The 18,808-nt window shown below is 38.8% G+C and overlaps 1 protein-coding gene across 1 annotated transcript in view; it reads left to right on the top strand.

The window, feature by feature from the left end:
• Positions 1-14,120, top strand: part of LOC106088597 (serine-rich adhesin for platelets) — a 243,504-nt gene extending 229,384 nt beyond the window's left edge. Inside the window, exon 12 of the mRNA XM_059364655.1 lies at positions 9,567-14,120. Within this exon, the coding sequence (XP_059220638.1) occupies positions 9,567-10,016 (450 nt within the window). The 3' untranslated portion in view covers positions 10,017-14,120. The remainder of the gene's footprint in view (positions 1-9,566) is intronic.
• The last annotated feature ends 4,688 nt before the right edge of the window (positions 14,121-18,808 follow it).

The raw sequence follows: 18,808 nt of genomic DNA, 5'->3' as shown, positions 1-18,808 counted from the left end.
GGAAGCCGTTGTACAAAATTTCTGCCAAATCGGATGAGAACTGCGCCCTCTAGAGGCTCAAGAAGTCAAAAGCCCAGATCGGTTTATATGGCAGCTATATAAGGTTATGTTCCGATTTGCGCCATACTTAGCAGGGTTATTGGAAGACATAACAAAACACCTCATGCGAAATGTCAGCCAAATCGGATGAGAATTGCGCGCTCTAATGGCTTAAGAAGTCAAGATCCCAGATCGGTTTATATCACAGCTATACTAGATTATGAACCAATTTGGATCATACTTAACACAGTTGTTGAAATGAATACCAAAACACCACGTGCAAAATTTCAGTCAAATCGGATAAAAATTGCGCCCTCTAGAGGCTCAAGAAGTCAAGACCCAAGATCAGTCTAAATGGCAGCTATATCAAAATATGGACCGATTTGAGCCGTACTTAGCGCAGTTGTAGAAAGTGATACCAAAACACCAACTGCAAAATTTCAGTCTAATCGGATAGGAATTGCGCCCTCTAGTGGCTCAAGAAGTCAAGATCCAAGATCGGTCTATATGGCAGCTATATCAAAACATGGACCGATTTGAACCATACTAAGCGCAGATATTGGAAGTGATACCAAAACATCACGTGAAAATTAGCAGTCAAATCGGACGAAAATTGCGCCCTCTAGAGACTCAAGAAGTCAAGACCCAATATCGGTTTATATGGCAGCTATATTAAACCATCGACCGATTTGAACCATACCAAGCGCAGATATTGGAAGATATACCAAATCAACACGTGCAAAATTTCAGTCAAATCGGATAAAAATTACGCCCTCTAGAGGCTCAAGAAGTCAAGACCCAAGATCGGTTTATATGGCAGCTATATCAAAACATGAACTGATTGGGCCCATTTACTATCCCAACCGACCTACACTAATAAAAAGAATTTGTGCAAAATTTCAAGCGGCTAAATTTACTCCTTCGAAAGTTAGCGTGCTTTCGACAGACAGACGGACCGACGGACATGGCTAGATCGACTTAAAATGACATGACGATCAAGAATATATATACTCATACGCATATTTCGAGGTGCTACAAACAGAATGACGAAATTAGTATACCCTTATCCTATGGTGGAGGGTATAAAAAACGAGGAAAGCGTTTTGCAAAATTTTGTCAAGATGGGTCAATAAATGCGCTTGCTGTGACTGGCGACATATATATATATATATATGAGAGCTATATCTAAATCTGAACCGATTTCCATGAAATTCACCAGTAATATTAAGAGCCAAGAGAAACCCCCTCTTGCGAAATTTAGAGAAAATCAGTTAGCAAAAGACCATTTTTTTGCAATATTACTGCAAATCGGACGAACATATATATGGGAGCTATATCTATATCTAAACCGATTTTGACCAAACTCTTTGTATATTGTGGTAGTCATCGAGGAAAGCGTTGTGCAATATTTTGGCAAGATTGGTCAATAAATGTGCTTGCGGTGACTCTAGGAGTGAAAATCTGGCGATATATATATATGAAAGCTATATCTAAATCTGAAGCGATTTCCATGAAATTCACCAGTAATATAGAGAGTCGTAGAAAAATCCTTTTTGTCAAATTTCGAGAGAATGGGTAAACAAATGACCACTTTATTGCATTATTACTGAAAATCGGACGAACATATATATCGGAGCTATATCCAGATCTGCACCGATTTTTTCCAGTTTCAATGGGCTTCGTCTCTAGGCCAAAAAACATGCCTGTACCAAATTTGAAGACGATCGGATGAAAATTGCGACCTGTAGTTTGTACACAAATTAAAATGGATAGACGGACAGGCAGACAGACAGACGGACATTGCTAAATCGAATCAGAAAGTGATTCTGAGTCGATCGGTATACTTATCAATGGGTCTATCTCTCTTCCTTTTGGGTGTTACAAACAAATTCACTAAGTTATAATACCCTGTACCACAGTAGTGGTGTAGGGTATAATCACTAGAAATGCTAACAGTCATAAGAGATGATGCCACCAGCCAATAAATCACACCAAAGTAGTAACAGACCAAGCCCACTGCTGGGAATCGAGCCTACGTCCCACCGTGTGATAGAATAAACCAGTAAGGAAAGGCAATTTTCATCGGATTGTGACGAAAGGGGGTTTACATATATACCCGAGGTGGTGGGTATCCAAGGTTTGGCCCGGCCGAACTTAATGCCTTTTTACTTGTTTGTCCATAAGCAGGTTAAGTTCGAAGATAGGCTATATCCGACTATATCTTGATATAGCCCCCATATAGACTTATCAGCTGATTTAAGGTCTTGGGCCCATAAAAGTCACATGTTTTATACGATTTTGCCGAAATTTTTGGAGAGTGAGTTGTGTTAAGCCCTTCGACATCCTTCTTCAATTTTGCTCAGATCGGGCCAGATATATAGCTGTCATATAGACCTATCGCTCGATTTAAAGTCTTAGGCCCATAAAAGGCGCATATATTGTGCGATTTCGCCGAAACTTGGGACAGTGAGTTGAGTTAGGCCCCTCGACATCTTTCTGCAATTTGGCTCAGATAGGTCCAGATTGGGATTTAGCTGCCCTATAGACCGATCTCTCGATTTATGTGTTTGGACCCAGTAAAGGCGCATTTATTGTCCGATGGTGCCAAAATTTGGGACAAAGAGTTGTATTAGGCCCTTTGACATCCTTCTTCAATTTGACCCAGATCGGTCCAGATTTGAATATAGCTGGCATTTAGACCGATCTCTCGATTTAAGGTCTTGGGCCCGTAAAAGGCCCATTTATTGTGCGATTTCGCCGAAATTTGGGACGGTGAGTTGTATAAGGCTTTTCGACATCCGAGTCGTATATGGTTCAAATCGGTTTTTATTTGGATATAGCCACCAAAAAGACCAATATGGGGACATAAATTATGCATCTTTCGCCGGATTATGACGAAAGGTGACTTACATATATATCCGAGGTGGTGGGTATCCAAAGTTCGGCTTGGCCGAAGTTTACGCCTTTTTAATTGTATTTAAATAAATTAAACAAAAACAAACAAAAGAGTGGTAAGTTCGGCCGAGCTGAATTTTATATACCCTCAACCACGGTTCGCATTTGTTAGGTTCTTTCCCCAGTATCTCTTTATAGGTAAACAAGGGATAATGGATAAAAATTGCAATGCTATTGAGCCATATCAGGTTATGACCTGATAGGCAATGCTATTGGAGCTATATCAGGTATGGACCGATTCGAGTCATAGTTGGTTAGGATGTAAAAGGCCATAGTAGAGGTTATTGTGCAAAATTTCAGCCAAATTTGAGCTCTCCATAGGCTCAAAAAGGAATATTGGGAAATCGGCTCAAAGCTATATTGGATTATCGACCGATTCAGACCATATCTGGCACACAGGTTAAAGGTTGTTAAGAAAGTCGTTGTACAAAATCGGTTAAGAATTACCCCTACTATAGGCTCATGAAGTATAATCGGGAGATCGGTTTATATATGGGAGATATGTCAGGTTTTTAACCGATTTGGACCATACTTGGCATAGTTGTTTGAAGTGAAAAGAAAAGACTTTGAGCACTATTTTAGCCAAATCAAAGATTAATTTCGCTTTCTAAAGGCTCAAGAAGTCATGATCCCAGTTCGTCTTTATGGCGTTCAATTTATGAACCGATTTCAACCATACTTGGCATAGTTGTTGGATGTCATAACAAAACCGTCAGCCAAATCGGATAAGAATGTCGTCGTCTAGAAGCTCAAGAATTCAAGATAAAAGATCAGTTTGTATGGCAGCTATATCAAAGCATGGACCAAGTTGGCGTGCTTTCCACAGACAGAAAGACAGACGGACATACTAGCGGACATGGCTAGATCGACTTAAAACGTCAAGGCGATCAAGAATATACACATATACTTTTTGGGGTCTAAGACCAATATTTCGATGTGTCACAAACGGAATGGCGAATTATACCCTCATCCTATGGTGGAGTGTATAACTACGTACAAGGATACATTTTTAGCAGAATCCATTAAATTTGGTACCCCAGCTTATATTTGCTGGCTTATTATCAGCATAACAAAACCCCCTCTAACCTCATTATAATGTTTGTTTTTTTTTGCGAACTTTAGACACCCATTCTTTTATTGAGTTTTTCGAATTTGGAATACTCATTTACGTAACTTTAAATATTTAATGTTGTTGCCTAATGCTAAAGTACTCAAAATTTTTTGTTTACCTTAACAAACTTTGTCCTTGATTGTAGAATTTTTTATTTAACGGCATTGCCTTAATGCCGACAACATCAAAGTAGACAAAGTCAAAGTAAACTCGCCATGTTGATGATTGTAAACTTGTGTTTTTTTTCTATTTATTTAATTGGATTCTCGCTCCAGATTTTTCTTTGTTTGCACTGAATCAAACATTAAATGCTAATATCAACATAAAGTTCTCTTTGACGCTGTAGCATAAATTACACCCATTAGCGTTTTAGCCAGGCAATGTAAAAGTTGAACAACTCAAAAGGGCAAAAATTAGCTGGCATTGAACTTAGTTATATGAGGCTTAGTAAGTTTTGAGACTTATTACGATGTAACCAACAATAAAGTTGACAGCAATTATTGTCAATATATGGGAGGAATAATGTGACATACTATCTTCGATTTTTATACCCTCCACAGTAGGATGGAGGTATACTAATTTCGTCATTCTGTTTGTAACACCTCGAAATATGAGTCTAAGACCCCATAAAGTATGTTTATTCTTGATCGTCGTGACATTTTAAGTCGAAATAGCCATGCCCGTCCGTCCGTCTGTCTGTCGAAAGCACGCAAACTATTGAAGCAGTAGAGCTAGCCGCTTGAAATTTTACACAAATACTTCTTATTGGTGTTGGTCGGTTGGGATTGTAAATGGGCCAAATCGGTCCATGTTTCGATATAGCTGCCATATAAACCGATCTTGGGTCTTGACTTCTTGAGCCTTTAGAGGGCGCAATTCTCATCCAGTTTTACTGAAATTTTGCACATAGTGTTTTGATATCACTTCAAACAATTGTGCTAAGTATGTTTTAAATCGGTCCATAACCTGATATAGCTGCCACATAAACCGAACTGGGTCTTGACTTCTTGAGCCTCTAGAGAGCGCAATTCTTACCCGATTGGACTGAAATTTTGCACATAGTGTTTTGATATCACTTCCAACAAGTGTGCGAAGTATGGTCTAAATCGGTCCATAACCTGATATAGATGCCATATAAACTGATTTTGGGTCTTAACTTCTTAAGCCTCTCGAGGGCGCAATTCTCATCCTATTTTACTGCAATTTTGCACATAGTGTTTTGATAGCACTTCCAACAACTATGCGGGGTATGGGTTAAATCGGTCCATAATCTGATATAGCTGCTATATAAACCGATCTTGGGTCTTGACTTCTTGAGCCTTTAGAGGGCGCAATTCTCATCCAATTTGACTGTAATTTTGCACGTGTTGCTTTGGTATCACTTCCAACACTAATGCGAAGTATGGTCCAAATCGGTCCATACCCTGATATAGCTGCCATATAAACCGATCTGGGATCTTGAATTCTTGAGCCTCTAGAAAACGCCATTCTCATCCGATTTGGCACAGATTTTGTACAACGGCTTCTCCCATGGCCTTCAACATACGTGTGCAATATGGTCTGAATCGATCTATGGCTTGGCACGGCTCCCATTAAAACCGATCTCCCGATTTTGCTTTTTGAGCCCCGAATCGGACTATAACTTGATATAGCTCCACCTCCTCCTCCGTCCATATTCATTATTCTTTGTTTGCCTAAAAAGAGATACTGCGCTCGACAGACGCAACTCGACAGATGCGATCCATGGTGGAGGGTACATGAGATTCGGCCCATCCGAACTCTTACTTGTTTTTTCTTTTTCATATCGGCGGAACGGTTTATATAATAGCTACACAAAAAATCTTTAAGATTTATTTGTGCAACAGCGAAAAGTAGTTAAAGACAAAATAGCCTTGCAAATAAGAGCATCTTCAAATGTTTAATTTTTATAGGTTAAGATGCTAAGGTAAAACAAGTAAACGCGTGCAAAGTTTGGTCTGACCGAATCTTATAAACCCTCCACCATAGATCACAATTGTCATGTTATTTGCTCAGTATCTCTTTATAGGCAAACAAAGGGTAATGGAAAACCATATGTCTTATCCTCCGCAGTTTCCACTTCCTTTTCTGGTCTAGATGGCATAGACCTGCAGAATTTGTGCCGAAATTTATCCCAATCCGCCTTTCTTCTGTTTAGCCGAGGGACCACTTCTGCGGTATTTTCTTCAAGGCTGAAACTAATATAATGATGATCAAAGAAACTATGGTCATCCAACACTTCCCAGTCGCATATTCTTTCACTTATATCTTCCGATACAAAGGTAATGTCAAGTACCTCCTGCCTGTTCCTGGTAATAAAGGTCGCGTTATCCCCTTTATTACAAATCGCCAGATTGGAACTTATTATATGTTCAACTACCTGACCCGGTCCCGCTCCGCTGCGTCTTCCTTTACTTTATATGGAACAAAATGTTCCTTGGAATATCAATTTTCGATAATAAAAGAGTTTTTGGTAAAATACTATGCTACGAAAATATTGGTTGCCCAAAAAGTAATTGCGGATTTTTCATATAGTCGGCCTTGACAAATTTTTCACAGCTTGTGACTCTGTAATTGCATTCTTTCTTCTGTCAGTTATCAGCTGTTACTTTTAGCTTGCTTTAGAAAAAAGTGTAGAAAAGTATATTTGATTAAAGTTCATTCTAAGTTTTATTAAAAATGCATTTACTTTCTTTTAAAAAAATCCGCAATTACTTTTTGGGCAACCCAATAGTATATCGCTTGACATACAGTTTACCAATATAAGTGTCTTTACCTGAATCCCATATGGTCATTATTGGTCTACGAATTTAAGTGTGAGGGGGTGAGGTGATCCCCCAGACACTTGGCCCTGCTCTTCTTTCAAATACCATTTATTTAAACCCCATATTGCCATTGGTTTAGGGGAGTTTACACGATGAGATGTCCCCCAAACACATGTCCCCAAAATGAGTTATCAAATTCCTTTTCTAAACTCAAATACCTTTCATTTGAGCCACATATTGGAATGGTCGAAAAATTTTTACCTTTTGGGGGGTGTTTTGGGGAAGGGGTGATGCCCTTAATACATGGTCCTACATTTGGATATCAAAATCGTATCTACTCCCAAATACGTTTATTTGAGCCCCATATTACGATGGTCAGTAAAAAATTGCTGTTTGTGGGGTATTTTGGGAAAGGGGTAGATCCCCAGACAATTGGTCCCGAAAGTGTGTATCAATTCTTGCTCTACCCCCCAATACCTTTCATTTAAGCTCCACATTGACATGGTCGGTAAATATGCCCGATTTAGGGGTGTTTTGGGGATTGGGTTGGTCCCCCAAACACTAAGCCCGGAAAATATTTCAGCAACGTGCTCTATTCTCATATATCTATATATCATTTATTTGAACCCCATATTGTCATTGCCCTCAAAATTGGATATCAAATTCGTTTTCCAATCTCATTTAAACTCCTTATGGCAAAAGTCAGCAAATATGTCCGGTTTGGAGTATTGGCCCTAAAAACTATAAGTATTTTGTTCCACTCTCTTTAAGACCCAAATTGTCTTGGTGAGCAAATACGTCCTATTTGGGGTTGTTATGGTGGTGGGACGTCCCCTAGACAGTTGTGCCCTAATGTTGATATCAGATACGTGGTCTACTCCCAAATATACTTCATTTGAGCCCCATATTTCCATAGTCGGCAAACATGACCGGCTTGGGGGTGTTTTGAGGGATGGGCGGCCACTCAGTGAGTTCGCCTTGAAAATATATATTGGATTCGTGTTCCACTTTAAAAACCCTCTTATTTAACCTCATATTGCAACAGTCAGAAAATACTTCCTATTTGGGTGGTGTTGTGTGGGTGGCATGGCCCCATAGACACTTTTCCCGAATATTCATATCAAATTCTTGCTTTACTCCCAAAAATCTTCCATTTGAGCCCCATATTGCTATGATCGTAAATTTTCCCCTTTGGGGGAAGTTTTTGGTGAGAGGCGGCCCCCAAACACTTGGTCCCATATTTGGATATCAGATTCGAATTGAACACTTAAATACCTTTTATTTAAGCCCCATATTCCCATGGTCAGTAAATAAGTCCAGTTTGGGGGGTGTTTTGGGGAGGGGGTGGACCCCCAGAAACGTGGTCCCACATTTGGATTTAAGATTCGTATTCTACTCGCTAATACCTTTCATTTGAGCCCCATATTGCCATGGTCGGTAAAAATGTCCGATTTAGGGGTGTTTTAGGGGCTTGGGGTGGTCCCCCTAACACTTGGTCCCACAATTAGATATCAGATATGTTTTCTTATCCTAAATACCTTTCCTTTGAGTCCCATATTGTCGTGATTGGTCTAAATATTTGTTTAGTAGGTTTTAGGGTGGAGCGGCCCTCTAGTTACCCCATCCGAAATTTGGATACCACATTTTTATTTTTATGATACTATATGAGAGCACACAAAATTTCGCTTAAATCGCATCACCCATCACCGAGATCTGGCATTTCTGAAAATTAGGGTAAGGGGGAGGGTCCGCCCCCCCTCCAGATATCAAAAAATTTAGTACTCTTTTTTCACCACGGGATCAATATGCACCCATTTCCGTGATCTGGCATTTCTGAAAATTAGGGTAAGGGGGAGGGTCCGGATATCAAAAAATTTAGTACTCTATTTTCACCACGGGATCAATATGCACCATCTGTGAAAATTTCAAGAAAATCAGTCCCGCCGTTTCTGAGTCTATAAGGAACACACAAACAAACAAACACAAATTGATTTTTATATTGGGTTGCCCAAAAAGTAATTGCGGATTTTTCATTTAGTCGGCGTTGACAATTTTTTTCACAGCTTGTGACTCTGTAATTGCATTCTTTCTTCTGTCAGTTATCAGCTGTTACTTTTAGCTTGCTTTAAAAAAAAGTGTAAAAAAAGTATATTTGATTAAAGTTCATTCTAAGTTTTATTAAAAATGCATTTACTTTCTTTTAAAAAATCCGCAATTACTTTTTGGGCAAGCCAATATATAAGATAAGCACCTTTATTTTAAAGTTTTGGTTCTTTGGCTGGTTTTATTGCAAAAATCCTTCACAAAAGAAAAAATTTAAATTTTGGGCCAACTTTTTTTTTCAGTGTAGGCTTTTGGACCCATAGTGCCTGAATGAACATAACAAAATACATGATGCAAAATTTCATGACTCTTCCCCAACGAAAACCACTATAGCTAACTAAAACTTTTCACGAGAAGCCATTTGCCAAACCAGTTTCCACTTGTTCTAGCTTAGAATGTAAAAAGTGGCTATGTGCATAAACATTCTGCACTTTAGCTGTATGTGTATAACTTTTTTTCATCACACTACAACCCCTCTAAAGATCAATTTACAAGCACATAGACATGTAATCAAATTCTGCAGCTATTCTTTCCCTTTCTCATAGTTTGTTTTTTGTCTTTGATTTTAATTACAGCTCACCATATGCCATTGCAAAGTGAATCAGACCTATCGTAAATTTTCAACACGAACCTATGGCTTCCTGCCCATACTGGGTTTCCGTTGGCGCACCAAGCAGGCCACATCGAAAATCAGCCGACACTGGCTGAGTGGCAAGGGTCTGGGTGGTGTGGCAGCCAATGCAATGCGTGGCGGCTCAGGCATTGCGGCCAACTCATCCCTATCGGCGCCATTACAACGCAACAATGTTGGACATTTGCCAGCCGCAAATGCGTCATCCACGTCAACAGGACACCAGCAGCAGCAACAGCATCATCATCAACAAAAACAGCAGCAACAACAACATCACATTGGCCAATTAAACGAACGGCCCTTTCAACGTCATTTGGCCATGAACTTGGAGAACGACATGTATTATACAGTAGACTTTAGTGAAAATTCCCAACACTCACCGCTGATCCAGTGAAACTCGACAACACATTTCATAGGTGGCGACGAGGAGGGAAGCGGTGCTGGTGGCGGTGCATATAATAGCAGTAGTTGTAGAGGTGGATATGGATGTGAAGGGCGACAAAGGGCGACAATGACATCGCAGCCAATTTCTCATTACGCTGATGGACCATTTGCCAGTGGCAGTGTTGCAAATGTAAATGTTGCCTGGCGCCGTGATAATGGCCAAAAGTCTACTTTTGGTGTTGGCAATTGCGATGCTCTGGGCAAAAAGCGCACAACTGCTGCTGCTGCTGGCCATGGCCTAGAGGCTGTCGCTCGTTCTGGTCGTCATAGTAGTAATAATAATTGGTTAGTTAAATTTACAAAACGAACTTATTAAATGATTTTCGTTACACTTTTTTCTCCCCCTCCCCCCTCACTTTAGTTAAGCATACAATACTGTTTCTTTTTTTTGTTCTTCTCCAGTGTATTGCCTAGCCATCCCTGTGTCATGAGAGCAAAAAAAAAATGAAAACAAAAAAACGCGAAACAAAATCTTGTTAATTTATTGCATTTTAAATTTTAATGTAATTTTTATCAACAACCTCGAGAATGATGAACACAATGATGACAATGATGACGATGATGGTTATAATGATAATAATCGCCATCATGGCGTTAAAAATGTGAAACTGCTTCGCTTCACTGGCCCGAGGGCTGTAACAAATTGAATTTGAAGTGGATTGAACTACCAAGTACTGCTAGATGAGCCAATTAATAGTCAATTTTGAGATAAGTACTGCTCCTGCTACATTTATTGCAATGCTAATTTAACGACTCATTTCCTTGGCCAGAGTCTGTTTTATGTGTTTCTGATGGCAGGCCGTTAATGCTTAACGTGCTTGAACACACACACACACACAAAAAATTAAAGAGAAAAATGAAAAACCTACAGAAAAAAGTGAGGAAAATTCAAATTAACCAAATTCCAATTATTTTTATGGAATTTCCAGAGGAGCGCTAAATTTCATTCAAGTATAGATAACAAGTTTTTCAGCGAAAAGAATTTAATAATAAAAAAGATACAATGCGTAGTAAATATTCCTGAGGGAATTCTGAGTATTGAAATAAATTTTTAAATATTTTCCCATTGTGACCTTTTTATATGAAACAATATTTCATGGAAAAAATCTAAAACGTTATAAACTGAAAAAAAAATTTTTTATATAAATTTATATTTAATAAGGTGTTTCAATCCACTAATCATCAGATAAGATTTCATAGAAGTGAACACTTGAAATGGAACTCCGTCAGCTTGTACATGTACACAGCATATGGTCCATAGTCTCTTTTTCATGGATGAAAGTCTGCACACATCGTTACTTGTTGCATTAAGTCAAATACAATGTTTTCCGTTCAGACCCGAGTTGCGGAATCGTATTTTTTTGCTGAAGTCTGAGATAGGTTCGAAATCGGAGCATGCTTGCTTAAGTCCAAACTGGACTTCGTGTATACTCTAAGACTCCCTGGCTGGAATTCGGAGAGGAGCGAAGAGAGTTCTTTTTAAGGGCAGAAACTAAAATGGATCAAGCAACAATACTCCATGATTTTTTATTTCCACCACCATAACAAAGGAGGTATATTCATGTAGTCATTCTGGTTGTAACAAATCGCAATACCCTTTTCTCACCCTACAAATTATATACATACTGGATGGTCGTAAAATTCTAAGATGATTTAACGATGTATGTGTGTCCGTCTATTGTAATTACGCTACAGCATTCAAAAATTGGGATATCGTGCTAAAATTTGGCACCGACTTGTATTTTGTCTATACCCTGGTTAAGTTCTTGAACGAGCAAAATCGGATCATATTTTGATATAACTGCCATAGAGACCGATCTACCGATTTAGGGTCTTAAGCCTATAAAAGCCGCATTTATTATCCGTTTTCGTTGAAATTATTAACCGCGAGTTGTACTAAGGCCCCTATTATCCGAACCGAAAATGGTTTATATCGAGTCATAATTAGATATAGCTGTCATATAGTCCGAACTACCGATTCAAGGATGGATATATCACCAGATTTTGTTGAAATTTAGAACAGTGACAACCTGTCGACATCCTCAATGAATTTGTTGTGGATGTCGCCTTCTTTAACTCTCTAATATCTTTTTAGGGTGGGGACACTTCGCCCTGAATGCGTATATCGAATTCGTGCCATTGTAGCCTATGACGCTGAACGCGTACGAATCCTGTCGAGAACATCGGACAAAGCGGTGTTTATTCCCTCTTAATGTTGGCGACATTTGTGAGGTACAATGCCATGCATGGTCATTTAAAAAATATTCCCCAAAGAGGTGTCGCAAAAGGTCCTTATCATTGAGTTTAAACTTGAATTGGAATGCACTCATTGATGTGTGAGAATTTGCCCCTTCTCGGTTCCTAGTGGTAATGTTCTTCCTTAGGGTAATGTTCTCATTAGGGATGGCACCTCAGACATTTCGACTCACATATGGATATAAAATTCGTGCTGCACTTTCAAATCCCTTTAATTTAAGCCCCATGTTGACATGGCCCCTAAATATAAACCGTTTAAAGGTTGTTTTGGGGCTGGGGCGGCCACCGGCACTTTGCACTGAAAATAGATATCAAATTCGTTCTTTATTCCCAACTGAATTCGTTCAGTTTAGGGGGTGCTTTTGGGGGCATACCCCAAAACACTTGGCTCCAAAATTGGATATCAAATTCGTTATCGACTCTCAAATACCTTTCATTTGAGTCCCATATTGTCATAATGTGTCAAATAACCTATTTGACGTATCTTTAGTAGGAAAAGCGCCACCTAGACTTGAACGCAAATTTTAATGACATATTCGTAATCTACTCCCTAATACTTTTCATTTGAGTCCCATATAGTAATGGTCGGCTAATATGCCCATTTGGGGGTATTTTGGGGGTGGGTGACCTCCTATTATTTGGACCTAATGTTTTATACCATATTTGTAATCTACTGCCTAACACTTTTCATTTGAGTCCCATATGAGCATGAAAATCTAATATATATATTTAGAGGAGTTTTGGGGTTGGGGCGGGGCCGCTGGGTACTTGGACCCAAATTTTAATATCATATTCGTGTTCTGGTCTCCAATACCTTTCATTTGATACCCTTATTGTGCCCATCGGACCACTTTCGGATACAGATGGCGTTTTTGGGGTAAGGGGAGGGTCTGCCTCCACCCGATATCCAAAAAGTTATATAGCTTATATTTCCTTCCAGACAAACTAATCTATGAAAATTTTAAGAAAATCGGTTTAGCCAAGTATCATATAGTCATAATGGGTCTAATGGCGTTTATGAGGGGTGGCGTGACTCCCTATACATCGACATGAATTTGTATGCCAATCGTTATCTACTCCCGCATACTTTTCATTTGATACCCATATTGTCTTTATCGGTACACTTTTGATTTTGGTTGGCGTCTTTGGAGTAACGGTGGATGGACCGCTCCCTTCCGTTATCAGCAAATTATAAAGCCTAGTCCTACTTCCTGATCATATTCGCAATCTACTCCCGAATACCTTTCATTTGAGTCCCATATTGTCATGATCATCAAATAAACCTACTATAAGGGTTTTGGGGCTGGGGCGGCCCCCCTGCTACTTGGACTCAACTTTTATTATGAAATTCGTATTCTACCCCTGAATACCTTTCATTTCAATCCCATACTGTCCCGATCGGTCCACTTTTATTTTTGGGTAGTACTTTTGGGGTAAGAGGGAGGGACACTAGGTCTCTCGGACTATATTTGGAAATAGCTGTATTATAGACCTATCCCCTGAATTAGGGTCTTAAGCCCGTAAAAGCCCGATATGTTACCCGATTTCGCTAAAATGTGAAACAGTGAGTTGCACTGGGCCTCTCATTGTCCGAACTGAACACAGTCTAGATCGGATCAAATTTTGATGTAGCTATCATATAGACCGATCTACCGACTTATGGTCTTAAGCCCATCAAAAGCCGTATTTTTCCATTTCCTTGAAATTTAGAGCAGTGGGTTGGACTAAATTTCCCGTTGTCCGAACCAAATTTGATCCAGATCGTAACATACTTTGATATAAATTTGGAACGTGGAGTTAAACTGATTAAACTGATAGCTGCCATATGGACCGATCTACAGATCTGGGATCTTAAGCCACAAAGTCCTCACTGGTAATTTGATTTCCTTGAAGTATTTAAACTGTGACTTATATAAACTTCTCACCCAAAGCAGATAAGAATTGCGTCCTCCCGGGGCTAAAGAAGAACAATCGGGAGATCGGTTTACATGGGGTCTTTATAAGGATATAGATCAATTGTACATATAATCGGTGTTGAATATTTCTTGATATTTTAAACGAAGGTTAGGATAGGTTAGTTTTAAGTGGCAGCCTGCCATCAGACTGACTTAGACATTTACGACCATTCTTATACCACAAGAACAGAAGAAGGAAGACGCCTTCTATTTGCTACCGTTGAACCATCCAGATCGCTTTAAAAATCCCAACAACTTGCGAATGATCACATCCGCTAAATCAGACAGGTTCTTAAAGAAATGCGAACCTAAAGTGGAACTCCTTCTGACTGCTAGTGCAAGACACATACACAGAAGGTGTTCTATAGTGTTTTCTTCTTCAATGTCCTCCCAACTTCTGCAAAAGTCGTTGCTGGTAGCCTTCAGTCTGTCAGCATGTTTGTTATGACGGACACAATTATTAAGACGTCTGTTCTAGCCAATGACAGCAAAACAGTAGACCTCTTCAAGTCTAGATTAGGCCACATAATTTTGAAATGCTCACAGCCTCCTCTTTGTGACTTTAGTTTTCCTTCAGACCTGGTCCTGAAAACTTAGCTTACATGTCGCTAGAGGCATGCCTACAGATTCCAGTATCCCTGGAATGTGTAAGGTAGTTCCTAGTCTCGTAAGCTCGTCTGCTTTAAAATTCCCTGAAATATCTCTGTGGCCCGGCACCCAAAAAAGGTGAATTTTGAACTGTTCAGTCATATCGTTGAGAGATCTGCGACAGTCGAGGGCGGCTTTTGTGTTCAGAAATACGTTCTCCAGGGATTTAGTGGCTGTCTGAAAAGATATTTATGCCAATCGTCGTAATGACATTATATCTTAGCCATTTCACCACTTCCTTAATTGCAAGTATCTCCGCTTGATACACACGTCAGTGGTCGGGTAACCTCTTCGATATAACCAGTTCTAAATAGATCGTTAGAGTACACACCAAAGGCCAACTGGTCCTCTAGTTTGGAAGAGAGGTACAGTAATTTTTATCAGGTAGGGTGTAATCCACTCTGCCTGGAACATCGGATATTGCATCAAGGATAACACAGTTTCCGTAGCCGTCACATGACCAAAGAGAAAACTCCCTTAACCTCAGGGCAGTGGTCGTAGCAAAGTCCAGAGGTATAAAGTCCACTGCATCAGATGGTGTCATCCTCAGTGCGGCTGTGATGTACAAACAAGCCATCCTTTGGAGCCGGTTAAGTATTGTGCAGTAGGTGGATTTTTACACGCCGTCCATCAGACAACAACACCATATAGCATTATAGGTCGAACAACTGCAGTATATACCCAATTCTTTTGCTAATGGCTCTCTTGCAGGTGTATAGGGCAAAAGTTGCAGTTCTTGCTCTTTCCAAAATGTTGGATTTGTAGTTCAATTTACTTTCCAGCGCTTTCTGTAAATGGAACTTTCTCTCCTCCTAAGAAGACAGGTGCCACTGTAGACAACTTGTATCTCCTTCTGAAAAGAATTACTTCTGTCTTGCACGGATTTATAGCTAGACCACTTTCTGTAGCCCACTTTGCTGTTGCACATAGAGCTTCCTGAAGTACATCTCTTGGAGTGCTGGGAAGCTTTCTTTCCCTAACCACAATAGCCACATCATCAGCATACTCTACCACTTTTACACATTTTTTCTTCCAGAGACAATAATATATTGTTAATGGCTATATTCCAAAATAGAGGAGACAGTACACCTCTTGAGGTGCTCCTCTGCTGACCTATCTTTTTAGATCCACAGATCCCAATCCTGACCTTCGTGTCCCTCCATCCCACAGGTATATATGACATTCTGATACAAGCAGAGTATATCTCCCTAAGCCAGGGAACCAGTCTATCAGACACACCTTGTAGTTCAAACGGTGATATATCATCAGGGCCTGGCGACTTAAAGGAGTTGAAACTTCTTATCGGCCAAAGGATTTTCGGCTCAAACACAATGACCTCCGACTCAGACCATACTTGGCATGTATTTCCAAATTGAATAAGTATTGCGCCCTATAGAGGCTTAGGAAAAAAAATCGGGAGGTTGGAGTTTTATCAGGTTACAGACCGGTTCAGACCATACTTAGCAAAAATTTCATACAAATCGGTTAATAATTAAGCACCCTAGGGGATCAAAAAATACAATCGGGAGATTGGTTTATGCGGGAGCTATATACGGTTATGGACCGATTGAGACTTTACTTGGCAATAAGTTTGGAGGTCATAAAAGAGACCGGTTTGCAAAATTTCAGGCAAATCGAATGAGAATTGCGCCTCAAGAAATCTTTTCGGAACATCGGTTTGTATGTGGGCTTTATAAAGAAGGCGATCAAGAATACATATAATCGGAATTGTATATTGTATATAAGTACTAAGGTGTGTAAAATAAATAGTCAATTTAAATGTAAAGGAGTGGAGCGTGAAGTGGTGCGGAGCGGAAAAAAGGTACCCGCTCCGGATCACTGGAGTGAAGCATGGAGTGAAGCGCGATGGAAAAAAGTTACCCGCTCCGGATCCCTGGTCTAGACATTCTAAGTCGATTTAGCCATGTTCATCGGTCCGTCTGTCAAAATCACGCTAATTTTCGAATAAGTAAACCTGAAAACGCTAATTTTGGAAGGAGTAAAACTAAACTCAAAGTCGTTGGGGATTCAAATTTGGCCAAATCAGCCCATGTTTTGATATAGGTGCCAGATAAACCGATATCATGCTTTAACTTCTTGGCTTTCTAGAGGATGCAATTCTTATCCGAAATTTTGTACGTGGCGTTTCGTATTGACTTTCAACTGCTGTAGCAAGTAGGGTTCAAATCGGTCCATTACCTGATAAAACTGCCATATAAATCGATTTTCAGATTAGATTTCCTGAGCCTATAATGGGGACACTTTTTATGCGATTTGACTGAAATTTGAAGGCAATATTTTGCTATGTCTTTCAAGCACTATGCCAGGTATGGTCCAAATCTCTCTATCTCTCTAATTGACTACTTAGTCGAATTATCATTCGATTAGGCTTCCAAAATACTCGCTTAGTATGATCTAAAACAGTTCATACTTTGAAATTGCTCCCATATGAACCGATCGCCCGAATTGATTTCATGAGCTTCTAGAGGGCGCAATTACTATCCAATTGGCTTATAAGATTTGGCCCTTCCGAACTTAAAGCCCTTATATTTGTCTTTCTTGTTAACTGTCTTCACTCTTTGGTCCTTGCAAAATTTAGAATCATTGTCATCATTATACAGTTTTAGGTATCAGGTTTCAACATAGAATGTCTATGTTGAGATTTAAAGTTGTTGGCAACATTTGCAAAACTCTCAAAGTTTAACACAATGCAATCTGAAATGCAAAAAGACTTAACTGCTAAGTATCAGCACTAGTTGAATGGCTTATATGATATATTCTGAGAAACCGAAGCTTATCATAATCCCTTCTATAACATAAGTCATTCGATAAGTTCCTTACAAATGACATATGATGGGACTGTTGAAGAAGGCATGCTTTATCGTCTTTAAGGAAAATAACAGCATGACTCTTTTTATCCAAATATTGCAAATAATTTCCCAAACTGTCCATGTGTATTGTTTTTTCATTTTCAAAATTTTACAAAATATTGAAAAATTGTTGTTATGCCTTTTTGTATTTCAGCAGATATTAGCATGAACTATTTATTTGTTTAAAAATTTCAATTTGTCGTAAAATTGTGTAAAAAAATTGTGTAAAACAAGAACAATAACAACAACACCGGCAGCAAAACCAAAACTAAAAGAAATTAAATCAAATTCTACTTTACATTAGTGAAAAGAAGAACAAACACAACAATTCTCTCGAAAAACAGCTTACACAGCAACAAATTGTATCTTAAAGATTAAAAAATAAATAAATGACTTAAAAAATTCGAGATAAGATTGTTAAGTTAATAACAAAAGCATAAAATATTAATAAAAAGAAAACCATAATTTTTGGGGAAAATGATTACAAAAATAAAGAGAACAAAACTTTTTTGTAAGGAGTCTATTTTTTCTCTTAATTAAGAGCATGTGAATGGGGGGTTTATTTATAAGATTCTAAAGAAAAACCCAAAAAGAAAAGAAAAAAAAAACAAGATAAATATTTAAATTTAATCTAAATTAATGAATCTATAGATAAGTCTACAATTGAGATATGGTTAATGTTTACAACAAGAATACACCCACACTGAAACACACACGAATACACTTTAAGCTAAAAGGCAAAAAAACACATACACACACACGCTACACGTATTATTATAAAATTTTTAAAGAAAATGCAAAACAAAATAACAAAAAAAAGAAAAAAATAACCAGATATGTAGCCTTATGTCTTAAGGAGATTTACAAAGCGCTTACATGGAGAAATAATCAACAATGAATGATTTTGAATTATTTGCAAGAAATGATGAAATAAAGATGCGGATATAATGACGAGAAGATTATGAAGGTATTTTTACTCAAATGGATCAGAACGAGGAAGACAAGAATATGAT

This window comes from Stomoxys calcitrans, chromosome 3, assembly GCF_963082655.1.
Source record: "Stomoxys calcitrans chromosome 3, idStoCalc2.1, whole genome shotgun sequence".
Lineage (NCBI taxonomy): Eukaryota > Metazoa > Arthropoda > Insecta > Diptera > Muscidae > Stomoxys > Stomoxys calcitrans.
Note: the sequence above shows the minus strand (reverse complement) of the source record. Positions and strands in the feature narration are given on the sequence as shown.